The 14,523-nt window shown below is 41.7% G+C and overlaps 7 protein-coding genes across 7 annotated transcripts; 4 read left to right on the top strand and 3 right to left on the bottom strand.

The window, feature by feature from the left end:
* Positions 1-105: 105 nt before the first annotated feature.
* BO79DRAFT_196393 (putative cyanamide hydratase) lies at positions 106-955 on the bottom strand (the record flags this gene model as incomplete). Its single annotated transcript, XM_025681201.1, has 2 exons — positions 106-678; positions 736-955. The coding sequence occupies 2 exons, from the start codon at positions 953-955 to the stop codon at positions 164-166; spliced, it is 735 nt and encodes a 244-aa protein (XP_025538612.1). The 3' UTR covers positions 106-163.
* A 526-nt stretch (positions 956-1,481) lies between these two features.
* Positions 1,482-3,164, bottom strand: BO79DRAFT_196397 (Zn(II)2Cys6 transcription factor; the record flags this gene model as incomplete). The annotated part of the gene is made up of 3 exons (XM_025681202.1): positions 1,482-2,187; positions 2,250-2,712; positions 2,765-3,164. The coding sequence occupies 3 exons, from the start codon at positions 3,162-3,164 to the stop codon at positions 1,482-1,484; spliced, it is 1,569 nt and encodes a 522-aa protein (XP_025538613.1).
* An 800-nt stretch (positions 3,165-3,964) lies between these two features.
* On the top strand, positions 3,965-4,346 carry BO79DRAFT_255942 (uncharacterized protein; the record flags this gene model as incomplete). Its single annotated transcript, XM_025686164.1, has 3 exons — positions 3,965-4,068; positions 4,142-4,191; positions 4,249-4,346. The coding sequence occupies 3 exons, from the start codon at positions 3,965-3,967 to the stop codon at positions 4,344-4,346; spliced, it is 252 nt and encodes an 83-aa protein (XP_025538614.1).
* A 785-nt stretch (positions 4,347-5,131) lies between these two features.
* On the top strand, positions 5,132-6,161 carry BO79DRAFT_209516 (uncharacterized protein). The gene has a single exon (XM_025682613.1). It carries the CDS (start codon positions 5,203-5,205, stop codon positions 5,905-5,907), a length of 705 nt encoding a protein of 234 aa, XP_025538615.1. The 5' UTR covers positions 5,132-5,202; the 3' UTR covers positions 5,908-6,161.
* BO79DRAFT_245941 (putative quinol monooxygenase) lies at positions 6,113-6,675 on the bottom strand. The gene is made up of 2 exons (XM_025685512.1): positions 6,602-6,675; positions 6,113-6,524 (listed from the first exon to the last, which is right to left on the bottom strand). Exons 1-2 carry the CDS (start codon positions 6,621-6,623, stop codon positions 6,238-6,240), a joined length of 309 nt encoding a protein of 102 aa, XP_025538616.1. The 5' UTR covers positions 6,624-6,675; the 3' UTR covers positions 6,113-6,237.
* A 1,639-nt stretch (positions 6,676-8,314) lies between these two features.
* Positions 8,315-9,419, top strand: BO79DRAFT_209518 (uncharacterized protein). The gene has a single exon (XM_025682614.1). The coding sequence runs from the start codon at positions 8,458-8,460 to the stop codon at positions 9,106-9,108; it is 651 nt and encodes a 216-aa protein (XP_025538617.1). The 5' UTR covers positions 8,315-8,457; the 3' UTR covers positions 9,109-9,419.
* Positions 9,420-10,056: 637 nt separating this feature from the next.
* On the top strand, positions 10,057-10,816 carry BO79DRAFT_22042 (uncharacterized protein). The gene is made up of 4 exons (XM_025683489.1): positions 10,057-10,183; positions 10,278-10,351; positions 10,409-10,456; positions 10,522-10,816. Exons 1-4 carry the CDS (start codon positions 10,109-10,111, stop codon positions 10,622-10,624), a joined length of 300 nt encoding a protein of 99 aa, XP_025538618.1. The 5' UTR covers positions 10,057-10,108; the 3' UTR covers positions 10,625-10,816.
* The last annotated feature ends 3,707 nt before the right edge of the window (positions 10,817-14,523 follow it).

The following is a 14,523-nucleotide window of genomic DNA, read 5'->3' on the forward strand; positions in this document are numbered from 1 at the left end:
TACGCTCGAGTAGTGAAGGCATGAGCCTTCCTGTACTTGGTGTGCCATAGTTATTGTTTTAAGACTAGCCGTAGCATCTGCATATCTCAGGATATTTACTTGCATCACCATTTCATTATAGAGACGGCATATCGTCGCGTAATCAAGTCCCGCCATAAGACGATTACTCGTACTCCCTCATCAGCGTATTCACCTCAATCTCCTTATCAAAGTCCACCAAATGGGTCGAATGACACCAAGGCTTGATCGCCTCTTCCTTCCTAATCACCCCTGAGAAAAATTCACACCACTTCAATCGCGGATACGCCTCATTGATCTGTCTGCGAGTTGTCCGATGAACCAAGCCCTCAAAACCCTCCACATGCGGATGAACTCCGGTATTATCATATGTAGTAGCCAACTGAATAAGCTGACCGAAATACGTAATAGTTCCATCGACGCCCATATCCTGATGTCGAATGATCGCCTCAGCAACGGCCTCGGCCTGGTCCGCAGTGGCACCAAACTCCTTCAGCACATGGACGGCCTTGATACCGCCGTAAATATCGAATGACATGCGCGTTGCAGTTAGGTTCTCCTCCGCAGTGCCGATGTCGTGGAGGAGGCAGGTTAGCGCCCAGGTGGCTGGGTTGACGGATGCTGCTTTTTCGGGGAATTGCTGGGTGGTGATTACCATTCCTGCGGTTATATGACGTAATGAGTATAGACACTTTGATGTGTTGACTATAGACGCACCGTAGAAGTAGACTCTCATGGAATGGTTCAATGTCTGGGGGTGAAGGACAGCCCTGGCGTATGCCAACGTCTTTGAAACGACAGGATCGTCGAAGGGGAATTTGATCGTATCGAGCTGCATGGCTTCTGCCCTTTCGATGAAGGATTGGTCCGCAAATATGGCACCGGCATTGGCGGGCATGCTGGACCAGCCGTTGGCCTTTATTTCGTCGTTGCACATTCGTTTAGTTATAGGAGATGATGATGGTTTAGTGATGGGTTGAGTAGAAGAGGAGTGGCTGTCCTGCTTGAAGGGCTGTTCATTTCAATGCCGGAATGTCGAAACAGCCCTTTATATATCCTACAGCGCGGGGCTGGATTATTGCATCTTGCTCAGACCCCGCTGATATTTTCGTCATCTTGTCGTCGCAATTTAAAACTCCTTTGGGTAGTATTTTGACGTGGCGTCCTGTTGGTTTATCTGGTTCACAATGTCGCAGGCCTGGGGCAGCGGAATCGGCGCGCCCTACTGATTTGGATTACTCGATTAGGCAGTCTTTTGGAGTGGGGCTTGCATAAAGTAACCAATGGCAAGATAAATACCCGTCAGCGGGTCATGTCGCGCTGATGTCCGATTATCTTTCCGTTATCACCATCACTGTGATCATCTTCTCGAAGGCACAAGGCGTTTTCTTTCAGCTTTTGTTGACCACCAATGGCCAAAATGGCACGTCTCATATTGTAAAACTGTAGTGCAGCTCGCGCATTTAGATTAGTAGCCAATCGCCTTCTACCTGGCCCATTCGAAAAATCCAGCTGCATGAGGCGTCTTCCACCTCCGATGGGTCAACCCAAAACCTCTCTAGGATTGTTACCGCATTTATCACATTGATGCATTTGGTTTCGAACCAAAAGCTGTCCAGAAATTCTCTGACTTGACTCCTTTGGGCTTGATCTTCAGACTCCAACCCTGCAATGAAAAGGGGCCATAGTATGCACTTAAAAATCGCTTCATCCTTCCTCAATATGTGAACCTCGTGGACCAGGCCTGTTACCAAGTCACTCAATGGAGTGTTGTTTCCAGTTAGCGCATCACAGATGCGCCACCCGTATATCAGTGTTGCAGATTTATAAGCCTGGGCTAAATGTTCCAGCGACTGTACATTCTGTGTTTTTGGAGTGAGGGATGAGACTCGTAGAGTCTGGTTCGCCCAACCGTAGCAATCGAAGAGGTTGGTAGAGTTAAGCACACTTGTGACTGACTGTAGCAAAGAGTATGTCTCAGGCGTATCTAGGTGTCTTGGGTCAGTTAAGCGATCCCTGGCTGCTGAGAAGAATCGAACAGCAGATAGCAGATACTCAGGGCAACCGATATAGGCCCTGTCGATACTCATTTGTAGCGGTGCAGCGAGGGACATATCCGCCCCGGACAATACTTTGCGACCGGAAAATGTAGCGCCAAGCGTTTCAATACTGGAACGGACAACATGTCAAAACGGCACATTCCATCCTATGGTTTGATACTGGAGCCTTACAGGTAGATTTGCCCCAGGATAAATTCCCGCATGCCTTCAATGGTTGCTTCTAGGTTCTGCGAAGTTCCCGCAGTATGCATGTCATGAACAAGTTGCTTGATGCCACCAAGATGGGATTTCCACTGGTCGCGCCCCGATTCCAAGAGATCGAGGAAGATCAATACGAACGCACTCAGAACCAGAACGTCTCGCGAGTTCGGTACTGGATCGTTGAGCGCCTGGATTAACCCGCGTATGGCCTTTTGTTTGTACATCAAACCATCAGGATGCGCCTGAAAGCGTGTCGCGTGGTCTCCATCTTGCCTTTCACAATATAGCTGCTGACCGTTTGCCATGTGGCGCGCTGATATAGCCATGACCGAAGCAGTCAAGACTGGATTAGCCAACGCTGCCGGAATGAGTTGCCTCAAAGGGTTTCGCTGACTGTCGAACATGACAAACAACTTGCACACACATCTGCTATCTGACTCTGTCATTAGGTGTGAATCACATCGCATTTGCTTGAGCATACTGACAGTAATTCAAGTAATACATGGAAGCTTCATCCAGGCTGTCAAAGGCGGGATCCTTCAAGCTGGGTGGAATGCTTAAGTGGATGCTGCTGTGACCTCTATTGTGCGAAACGGTTGACTGTCCGTTCCTTTCGCCAGGGGCTATGGCTTCGAAAGTTGGTGCTGCCAAGCCAGAATCACAAATAGAAGATACCTCGTCAGTAGCTTTGTTGAATGTGCTGGGTTGATATAAGCGATGGGTTTGTGAAGTTCGCAATTTATTCCGAAAAGCCGGCCCGTCGACCCAACGGAGGGGTCTTTTTTGAAGGCACTCTAGACCTGCCTTTATGCACTTCTTACACGGTGGTAGGGTCATTTGGCATTCGACATGCCTACGCCGGCAAGTATAACATGATGTGAGCATTATGGACGCCAACGAAGCTTACTTCAATGTATGTGGGTTGGAATGGGAAGATGTCCCGAGAGTTGGACATCGATTGCCTCTCAGCGGGCCAATATGTTACAAAGATAGGTCATGTGATAGCGCCAGAATAGTTTCTCCTTCCACTCCAACACATCCTCTTCCTTGAACACATCAACAGTGTTCCACTTTCAGCTATTCTTAGCTATAGTGTGCGCATTGGCGGGCAAGCAAGGTCATTTATCCAGGCGTATGTTGGACTTGACTCGTTGAGACCCATGTCTGCATTTATTGCGAAGTAGAAGTAGACGCAGGCTTGCACAGCTACTGAGTAGACAATTACTAGTCTCCTTGCAATTAGATCTGTTTTGACAAAATTAGTCACCTTCTGACATCAGTTCCAGATGCGCAAGTAGTACTCAGACGATGTCAGGCTCGAATCCTATCCTTTGTTGTCAACTAAAATATCTTCCACTTTCTTTGCTATTCTTCCCAGAGACCATAATACCATTGGTAACTATTTACAACTGTTAGGAACTTATCCCACGATGGCCTATCCATCCGTTGTGCTATCTATTGAGCAAAGACTATTCATCCATGGCACCATCTGTTTGTACAAAGCTATTTCAATCCCTTTGTTTTATTGGACTTCAGACTAAAAGATATATAGACCAGCTGTAACCCTTGCTGTTATGTCTTCACATGCAATCAAAGCCACATTATATACTCACTGTACTGTGTTCTATATACCATAACGCTCCATATTACTCGCCAAAATGAAGCTCTATATTATTTCCACTATCATGACTATCATGCTCGCAGCACGGGCTGCCCCTACCAGCGATGGCCAAGACACGCCAATAACTGGCCTCGGGACTCGTAGCGTTGCCAGCGGTTGCTATCCCTTGTATGATACTATCTCAAGGCCATGATGAGTGTCTGTTGCATTTTTGAGATACATTCGCTGACTGATAACATAGTGCTTCCCCTCGTTGCGGTCTCTCTGAAACATACTGCCAATGCGCTGACGGTATGTAAAAGCACCAGTACTCTAGCATTTCAGGTCTATCACTAATTCAGTATGTAGGGCGATTTTACGAATACAACGATAAAAAGGGATGTAACCCTCCCGGTGGAATTATCTCGGAGTCAGTGACTGGTATTCCGGGATACACCTGCACCTAGCCGGGAACCTTCCATCGTTTATGTTGAACATAAACCAATCAAATTATTTCTTTTTACTCTGGTATGCTTTGTTTCATCGTCTTGACTTTGTATCCTGAAATAAGGCCGTTCATTACAGTACTCTGTGCACCTTTTGTTCTATCTGAAGTGCTTTGTTCCTAATCAGGTCATTCCTTTCTCTCTCAATGTTTGGTTTGCAGTCCGGGTCTTTGTCTTTTTGTGGTTGTTCCGTAGTTTATGAGCCATTGTCCAAATCATCATAATATATCGTGAGCCTACCTAATCTTCGAATACTTGTTGTTCAAGTGCTTGGAGGGTCATCTCCAAGTACGTATGATGATCAAACTCTGCACAGCAACCTTGTTCATTACGAAAATTGCTTTCCTGTCTGAACAATCCTTGCTCCAATCAATAAAGCACATGTGGAGTTTCCTATATATCAAAATTTGCCTTGCTTCACATCTCGCTTGTCTGTGGCTTACAACATCATAAGAATCCATGCTCTTGCTTGGAACCGGTTAGGAACCCCGCTGGGCTGTGATGGGGTCGGAAAGTATAGTGAATCAAATTGGACATTGAAGTATAATCATACAAGCTAGGTATGAAGACACCTGTGAAGTAGAGAACAAAATCTGCCAATATAGATAGGAAATTAGCGCCCAGCTGTAAACTTCGTACATAAACCACCTTGTCTCCCCACTCCACCCCAGGTCACCTTTCACGTGACGCATTCATTAAACGCCCAGGCTGCCAACAAAGACAACGCAACTACTTAGGCAACCAGTATCTCAACTTCGTCCATCACAGACCCATACAGTCAACATCTACCACTCTATAACCTTATCTAAGACCAAAAATGAACCCCCCAAAACAACCACCCACCCACGCCATCTCTATCAACATCTACGGGCGCGGCGATGCCACCCTCGGCGACAGCCCTTCCCACATGGGCATAGCGGTATACGAGATCGGCGCGTCAAGCTGCCAAATGCACCACATCCGTAACCCCACCGACGAATATTTCATCTACGATCCACGTGTCCAACCTTTGCAAGATGACCCTGTCCTGAGAGGACGTTGTGAATTGATCACCTTCCGCCAGGAAGAAAGTGAACATGTGAACAACTTACTCTCCTCTTTTGGAAAGGACGCATCAAATATTCCCGAATTTGGTGTGGGTAATTGTCAGGATTGGGTAGCTGGTGCGGTGGCGATGCTTGAGGATGCTGGTGTGTTAGGGACTGGGGAGGGGGCATTCTGGAAGAGTATGATCAATGAGGGCGCAGAGAGTATTAAGCGTGCGTGTGGGGATTCGGGGAGGAAGTGGATTGATGGGCCGGAGGTGGTGTTTGAGGGGGAGCCGGATGCGAGGTTTAAGGATGAGGGGGGTAAGAAGGAAGTAGGGAAGTTGAAGGATAATGAGGCTTTTCGGGAGAGGATGCAGGCGTTGATGGGAAAGAGTGGGGGTAGTGGTAATGGGGAAGGAGGAAAGGGAGATGTCGCTGAGAGACCGTTTTATGTGTCGAGTCCATTTTTTAGTCAGACGAATAGACGTGGGTAGACTGATGTTGTTCGTTATTGTCATCGTCGTCCTTACGACTTTCGCTGATCGATCAGGAGGTAGGACATGTCTATTATATCCGAATCGCTGGTTGATAAAGCTTTGATATTTTTACCTTCCTGCGTGACCTGTGAAAGAGCTCTGGTGTACACCAAATTTGCACTCAACTCACTGCCTGCAAATAATCATAGCGATAGTTCACGTTGTATTTGTATCACTGCAACATTTATTCAGCAGAGAAATGCTATTCCGAACAACGTCCAATGCACGGCATCGGACAATATCATTCACTCTATATACATGCCACTCCAGTTTTTATAGTATGCACATTTACTCCTTCTTCTCCTCCATCTCCTCGAAGCGTCTGAGGTCCATGGGCTTCTCCAAGAGAGGGATGACGTAGGGGTCAAAGGTCTTCCAGTAGGGGTTCTCGAGGTGGTACTTCTGGGAGCCCTCGTTGAGGTAGCGCTCAACGATGCAGAAGTCCTGCTTGTCGTGGACACTCTGCATGACGAACCAGGACAGGGTCTCCTTGTCCTTGGAGTAGACGGCCGAGGCTTCGATGAGCTTGGCGTGGAGCTTGGAGATGCTCTCCTCGTCGGGCTTAGCGCGGAGGTCTATTGCATTGCTATGTCAGTATAATCGTGCCAATGGTGGATTCAGTAGAATAGAGTTAGGGGCTTGGAAAACGTACGGACGACGATAGTGTAAACCATTTTGACGGTGTGATGGGAGGATCAAATGGGGATGTTGTGGGCGAGAAGGAGGGGATGGAGGGGTAACGGGGTTCTTAAACGTGGGCGGGCAAGATTGAGTTATTTTTAAGAGTTGGGGTGGGGCGGATGAGTTACTGGTTAAGGTGTTCTCGGTGAGGATCCGAGGATGAAGCTTATGGGTTCCAGTTCCGCGAGATAAGCTTAAGCTTGGGTGTGATGGGTTGGGGTTGCACTTGGGTTCTAGCCCGGGCATAGGATTTGCGTACATTCGCTATAACACTCTCTGTAGCTTTACAGAAGAGTGACAACTTTGGAAATCTCATAGTCCCAATTGTTAACACATGGCATGGTGATGCTCGGGGATACTTCGGCGAGTCTGCATCGACCCATATATGACCCCACATTTCACTTTGTAGATGTGCAGCATGCGTCCCTTGCATAACTGATGATCAATGTAATGGAGAGCATTGGGTTCACTATCCTAGCGACATAAACTGAGTTGTTGAAGACTTCATCACCAGTACTTACTAAATACATACATTTGTCCAGCTGGTCGGGGCGCAGTGATTATGATGAGGGATATGGTCGACGTGTGTAAAATGTATGATTAATCCAGGGTCCCTTCCACTCTCATATGAGCTCCTCGTGCATCCGAAAGCACCATTTGGCTGAAAGACTTGGACATTAAGGCGCAAATTGTCCAAAGTCGAGTTCAGTGTTGAATCGGTCTGCCGAGCAATTTCGGCAGCTTAAGATCGGGTTCGGATGTGGTGACGTCATAGCAGACTGGCGGAGGACTTATGATAATTTCAACAGGTAATCTGTGCATAAGTTCATTGATAAAAGTATGCATGGTCGACTTTATAATCACTCTGAAATCTAGATGCTTCTTTCACTCAGCACTACACACGTAGATGGCCTATGCTAGGTTACTGGGGCCTGTCTTTCTTTCACGGCCGACTGTTCACTACTACTATCCAGGGAACATTGCTGTAACAGAATTATAAATGTCAGTTGTATCTACCTTGCATATCTATAATACTTGTGAGAAACATTTCTATTTGATTAACAGGCTTTTCAGTAATCTCTTCAAGTGGGGTACTATTCTGCAGAATAATAGGGTTTTACTTGTAAGTCAAAGTCACGTCAGCCATGATATATATAAGCGGGAGTGTGACCATCAACGCAACCCTTAGCAGACACTACTTTGATTACTACTTAGTAGTAGTATGAACAGAAGTTTTGCTCCCCATTCCTGCATATTCCAGTTCCGAAGTGAAGTACCGCGTCCTATAGGCAATTCACAACCCTCTACATTCAATGCGCCTTCATTGATCCTCTAAAGCGCTAGTCTCTGGGCCCCCCCGCAACCACCACGCTGAGTGCGGGACAGTCAAAAGCTCGTATTCACACAAAAATAAATCTCACGATGAGATATATCAGGTCGCCAACTCTACGGTGTTCCCGACATTATGACCTCTTTAGGAAAATCATGTTGAGACAGTACGCGGGAAGACCTGGGATCTCCGATGCCAAGGAGCCACCGCGACCATTTATAGCTTAGGCGAGGCAAATGTTTCAAACCCGTCGGTTCCCTCCGCTCTTCATTCGCGATGTCTCACCTCTACCAGCTGATGTGCATGGAGAGGACCCTGATTCCTCAAATCGAACAGCTCTCTTCGTTCATCTCTCTTCAAGATACGAGGTGGATAAAATTCTGTCGATGCCAGGGTGAAGAGATATAAAAGCCCCCTGGAGGGACAAGAAAAGCCCACTCTTTCCGGTCAGACTCATCAGCTTGCTTTTTTGAGAGCTACATTCTGGAATTCCCAACATGTTGGTCTTCCCCACAATTGCCACTCTCGTGGCTCTTGCAGCCTCGTCCACCGCCATTCTGCACCCCCGCTCTATCACTCCCCCAGAGGGATGTCCTATCCCCACCTGGGAAGTTACCACCTTCCGTTGGTATAACGGGTCAAAGAGCCTAGACTGCGTCCATAACCAGGCAGACATCAACTTCAAAGATTGTCTATGCGGCAATGGCTGGTGTGCCCCCGACCCTGCCACCTGCAACGGCAGCATGGTCAATGTTTGCTGGACCGGAATGCCCAATTACCAACCCTGGGGATATGGTCCGCCTGAAACCCTTGACATCGACTTTGCCGATGGGTTGACCTGCCACGACGAGTACATCGGGTATCGAGTTCATGACATCGGAAACGGAGCATCTAATTGTGGATACGCGGATCGGGGCGAGGGAAGGATCGTCTCTTTCTATGGCAGCTCCAATTATGCGACTTCCACGGGGCATATGGACTATGTCTTGGGAGATGGGCATGCGCTGGAATGTGCAAATGGTAGCTTGATTACCTATTCTGGCAGTACGGATTTTACTTTGACATGCACGCATGATCAGTATTTCAATGCGACATGTACGGCGCCAGATTTTGTTATTCCAGTGTTGAGTTATGAGTGGGTGTCCTAGCTTGGGCGTGATCAAGGGGGGGCTGGAAAAGTTGGTAGTGGCTCAGCTGAGTGTCAAGTCGATTAAACACGATACATGCATGAAGTATTGGATAGTCAAATATATGGGCAGGTTCGGACCCATCCCTCTGGCTTTGGGTCCGAGTACGGAAATTCTCACCAATGTGCGCTGTATTCAGTATGCTTTTGCACCGCTGTTAGATGGCCATGTTCCATGTTCTTTTTAACTAGTCACAGTAGCCCATTTTACCCAAACTCGAATATTTGGGAGCAACACAATGCCTTTGTTGTTGCTCAGGTACACAATAAACAATTACCGTATATGGAACATAAAAGCAATGTGCAGAATGAAACTTTTATCCAAGCCAGTCCCCTAAGAAAGCCTTATATTACCAGAAAATTCATATTCTGAGCATCGGCTGGGCAGTTATTTGATGCCCAACCCTCCGACAATATGCTGTGTATCCCAAGGGACGTGATACTTATGCGCTGGGTTCAAATCGTTCATCCCAGAAAACTTGACACATAATATCAGTATGGTTTCCAACTGTAGAAAGGCGCAAACTTAGGAAAGTCGGGCTTTAGTGTTGTGGCTCCCGGTAAGGCGCGGGGAAGTCCACTCGGAAGCAGCCGGGGTGTCGATCATGGCCTGGCAAAAGCAATCGGGACCTTCGTATCTGCAGCCATCCGATAGTTGTCTGCTTGTAGATGTCATGTCACTTTTCTATGAGCATTTGATCAAAACATATCCAATGGAATTCTATATTCCATGCAATTATTCTACACCTAGAGGACCTCCGGGGTTTCCGGATATTCTTGGCTCTGCAGGGTAGAATCAGCTGGATGGTAGGCCTAATGTCTTCTCCTCGGTAATGAAATCTATAACTCCGTTCAAGACTATATAATGGCTGAGATATCCCACCAGAAACAAAGTATCATCCATTGCAATCAACCTCACAATCACATACAACAAAGTCCTCAAAGACAACTACATATCCACAATGCAGTTCTCCAAGTCTATCGTGGCTACCGCCCTTGCTCTCTTCGCTTCCAGCGCTGTTGCAAGCACAGTCGATGTATGTGGAGAAACCAATCATTTTACACCTGCTCATTCGGCATCCATGTCTCGAGATCTCTTCTTTGTCCATCTGCTAACCAATATGGATTTAGATCGCCTACACCTCCAATGGCGCTTACTACAACCAGCAGGTCGAGCCTTACCAACGTACTCCGTTGACTCAGCCGTACGTTCCTCATCTCGTTAAAGACCTTCTACAAGTACGACGCTAACAACTCCACAGTGGATCCATTAGCACCTTCCAGAACACTGCCAACTGCTATCTCTTCAAGTAAATATCATCTTTCCCAATGGAGTGGTTATAACTGGACTTGTCACTAACATCCACCGCTATAGCTACTATGGCCAGGAGGTCTACTATGTTGCAGCGGGTGCGACGAACATCGACCCTCCAGTCAACGCTGCATCCGTCCAGTGCCAAGACCCCTCTTCCAACTAGATAAGTGCCGGCTTGACGTGATATGATTAATGCATTGGTTTCTTTGACGGTGCATTGTATCCACGCATCCGGGTACAGAATTCTGTACGCCATGTTGAAAGACTGCTGGGTATGCAAGGGTATGTGGGAAATTTGATGGAAGGCCAGATTGAAAGTCCTGTGAAGTAATGGTGGCCAGCTACAGAGAATGCCATAGTTTTAATCATAACATGCTTCAATGACACATGTATGGGCAACATATTCCGTATCTGTCTCTCGATTGGTGATAAGGAGAGAAGGTTCTTGGCAACTAGATGTATCCATTTCGATAAATTGTTCACTAAAACTTGGTCCAGATAAAGTAAGATAGATTCCAATTTTGCTGCATTTTCGGTGTTTTTGGAGTGCTACCGGCTAGCTTTGCGTGCGAGCTGAGGGTGCGTAGTAGGGATCAACTGCCTACGGAAAATCTTTGCTCATGTATAAAGTAGACAGACGGTTGCTAAGGTTTAATGACTTTTCTTCAAACCATTGCAAAACTCGACAATGTAAATCTGCATTCCGTGGGATCTATCAACATTGTAACTTTGACTGCAAAGCCACGATATGACATTGATCAAGCAACTCATACGAACGGATTTTCCAGTGAAGCAGCAAAGCATAGCACCATAATTGCTCACCTCTGGGTTTTATTGGGGCTGTCGGCCTTGATCACCAGTCATTTCCAGCTTGAAGGGATATACACATGTCGGGAATCACTTTAGATGTTCGCGTAGTTATGCTATATCTAATTGAGAAAATAAAAATCGTTCTGACGCAAAAAATTGTACCTCATTGCATTTAAATTTAATTCAGCCTTCTCATAATGTCCGCGAACGAATTAGACATGACATTGTTATGTATTGCACAGCCATCCTCAACTATGCTGTGTAGCCCTACAACATCCTTCTAAAGGTGCAATATAGATTACTTGATATAATAAAAAAGCGTGTGATAGACCCTTTTGCATATTGCGCTTTGATGTAACAATACGCTGCAGCAACTACACATGGTTTAATTGACTTGAGCCGGTTTAGATCCCTCTCAAGTAGGGGAATACTAACGGCCGGCGCGCTCTCAGTCACTAGTTTACATCAGATCTGCCGGCTACCCCCGTCGCAGCAGACCCGAGAAATACATCCGAATTCATTGACATTACGATGTCAGCGACTGATGCATGTGTTGCATTGTTTCTTATTTGAATGCGCTAGTACTATTCCCTGATCACTACTCCAGAAGGGGATATTAATTGCAATGTACCATTCCCTCCAGTGTCTACCATGCTCCGGTTGTCTCGTGCAACCCTTCCCGCGGAGAATGCAACTTGGGCATGTGAAGGGGTCCGGCTAATCCACAATATTCAGGGCATCAACATAAAACGTTAAACATGTTCGAAGTGTAGCCGAACTCTTTGATTATCAATTCATCTCAAATCAGGCGATCCACCTCACACCTACGCAATCACGACACGAACATTCACAATGCAACTCACCACATATATCCTAGCCACTGCAATGGCGCTCTCATCTGGCGTCTTTAGTGAGCCCCTAGACGTATGTCCACAGCGTACCATTCCTATGAACATGATACAGTCAAAGTTTATTCTTCCATTTATCTCTAGAATGTGTATATGAACATGTATAGATTGTCTATACCTCGGACGGCGTTGACCACACCCAAGAGGTACCGTGTGGTGAACTTGTTGACCTTGACTACCCATATGCGTTCTTCATTCAGGAATATACAATATGATATGTTGAGGAGCGCTCTACGGAAGCAACGAAATAAATAAAATGAACAAACAGAAGTAAAAGAGTAAGTTGAATTAAGCTATCTAGGAGAATGAAATAAAGTAATATATAAAAATACTTTGTATAGGAGATCTGAGTACAGTATATAACTAGTTTATATAAATATCTTAACACGGTCCTCTAGATAAAGAAGTATATAAAAAAATATTAAATAAAGTTATAGATATTTTTTAAATAAATAATCTTTTATATATTAAATATTATTTTCTGGATACTATATAAGTATAATTAATAAAATTATCTCTAGAAGAATCTGAAAATTATAGAATTTCTTTTAATTTAATATTTTAGTAAAACTGTATGCAGGGTTATAAATACCTATAATATATTAAATTAATATAATATTACCTATAATATATTAAATTAATATAATATTTATTTTAATAAAATCTATTATAAATAAATAATAATTATCTAGCTACTTAATAGACCGCGTATAAATACTATAATTAAGAATTTATAATAAATTAATAATATTATTAAATAAAGATATCTTACTGTCATCTAATATTTTAAGATTAAATATTTATATTAATTTTTTAATATATAAAATATTTTTAATAGTAGTATTATACACGCAGTATTCTATAATAATAAAAAAAAATATAATAATATTTTATTTATTAAATAATTAAATAATAGAACCATCTGTATAAAATATAATTTATTTTTTTATTAATTTATTATTCTTATAGTTAGTATAAGTAATATTTATATAAATTTTAATTTTTTTAATATAATCAGCTGCTAGAATAATTCTATAAGAAATAATATTATATAAATATTTATATATGTTTTTTAATATTTTTATATTTATTATAATAGAAACGTGCATGCACCTCTATAAGTAAAATATAATAAAATATAAATTAAGTTTTATTTTAATAATTAGCTAGTTTAATCTATCTATAAAACTTTAATATTTATTAATATTAATTTTTTTAATTAATATCTTAATATAATCTATTTTTATATAAATAAATATTATAAGAATAATAATACCTGAGTAGAATTATATTCTAATAATAATAAAATATTTTTTTATATAAATAAATTATTTAAGTAAGATACTATTTATTTTATAATTATAAAAAATATTATAATTAAGCAGAATTTTTAATTTATCTAATTCTTTGAATTTAAATATTTTATTTAAATAATATTTTATTAAAATTAGATTTATTTACTCAGGGCCAGTAATAATAGAATTATTTATATAAATAATAAATTATATATTATTATTTCTGTATATACACAGATTTTTTAACAGGGATTTAAAGCTGACTTTCTATAATTTTTTATTAAAAATATAATATTAAAAATATATTATTTATTATAATTTATAAAGTATTATTTTAAGTAAATATACATATTCAGAAGAATTCTTATAGAATCTAATTAATTATTTTATATAAATTTACTTATTTTTTATTTGCGCATGTAAATAAATAAAGATTTTTTAATATTATATTAATTATAAATATTTTAAAAACAATCTCACTTATTACTAAAATAAAGGATTTAGTATAATTAATATTAGATATTTAATAATTATTATAAACTATCTAATAAATATAAAATTATATAATAATATTTTCTATATTAATTTTTAAATTAAATATTTATTTATTTAAAATTACACAGGTGCCGGCAGGTTAGTTAATTATTTTATAAATATTTATTAATTTAATTTTATTAATCTATATAACTATGGCTTTCTTCTAGTATAAAATAAATAAAAATAAAATAACTTTTATATAAATATTTAATATATTAATTTTATATTATTTAAAAATAGATAGAAGAGGCAGATCAGATTTTTACTCTAATATAATTATTTATTTATTTTCTAGCTATAAAGAACTTTTTTTTAATAATTTATTAAAATTATTTTAATATAATAATTATAATAATAAAAGATTCAGATTTAATAAATTAAAAATCTTATTTTATATATTTAATAGATAATATCTTATAATTATAGAGATTTTTTATTAAATAAATCAGATTAATAGGCGCAGACAGGATAGAAAAAATAGATTTAATAAATTTAATTAATATAAATATAAT

The sequence above is a fragment of the Aspergillus costaricaensis genome, assembly GCF_003184835.1.
Source record: "Aspergillus costaricaensis CBS 115574 unplaced genomic scaffold BO79scaffold_19, whole genome shotgun sequence".
NCBI lineage: Eukaryota > Fungi > Ascomycota > Eurotiomycetes > Eurotiales > Aspergillaceae > Aspergillus > Aspergillus costaricensis.

What these genes read in the sequence shown, in the direction of transcription:
- BO79DRAFT_209516 (XM_025682613.1), top strand. Translation starts at nt 5,203, where the DNA reads ATGAACCCCCCAAAACAACCACCCACCCACGCCATCTCTATCAACATC.
- BO79DRAFT_245941 (XM_025685512.1), bottom strand. Translation starts at nt 6,623, where the DNA reads ATGGTTTACACTATCGTCGTCC. An exon ending in GGTTTACACTATCGTCGTCC is followed by an intron (nt 6,525 to 6,601) that starts GTACGTTTTCCA and finishes GCAATGCAATAG; the next exon opens with ACCTCCGCGCTAAGCCCGAC.
- BO79DRAFT_209518 (XM_025682614.1), top strand. Translation starts at nt 8,458, where the DNA reads ATGTTGGTCTTCCCCACAATTGCCACTCTCGTGGCTCTTGCAGCCTCG.
- BO79DRAFT_22042 (XM_025683489.1), top strand. Translation starts at nt 10,109, where the DNA reads ATGCAGTTCTCCAAGTCTATCGTGGCTACCGCCCTTGCTCTCTTCGCT. An exon ending in CGTACTCCGTTGACTCAGCC is followed by an intron (nt 10,352 to 10,408) that starts GTACGTTCCTCA and finishes ACAACTCCACAG; the next exon opens with TGGATCCATTAGCACCTTCC. An exon ending in GCCAACTGCTATCTCTTCAA is followed by an intron (nt 10,457 to 10,521) that starts GTAAATATCATC and finishes CCACCGCTATAG; the next exon opens with CTACTATGGCCAGGAGGTCT.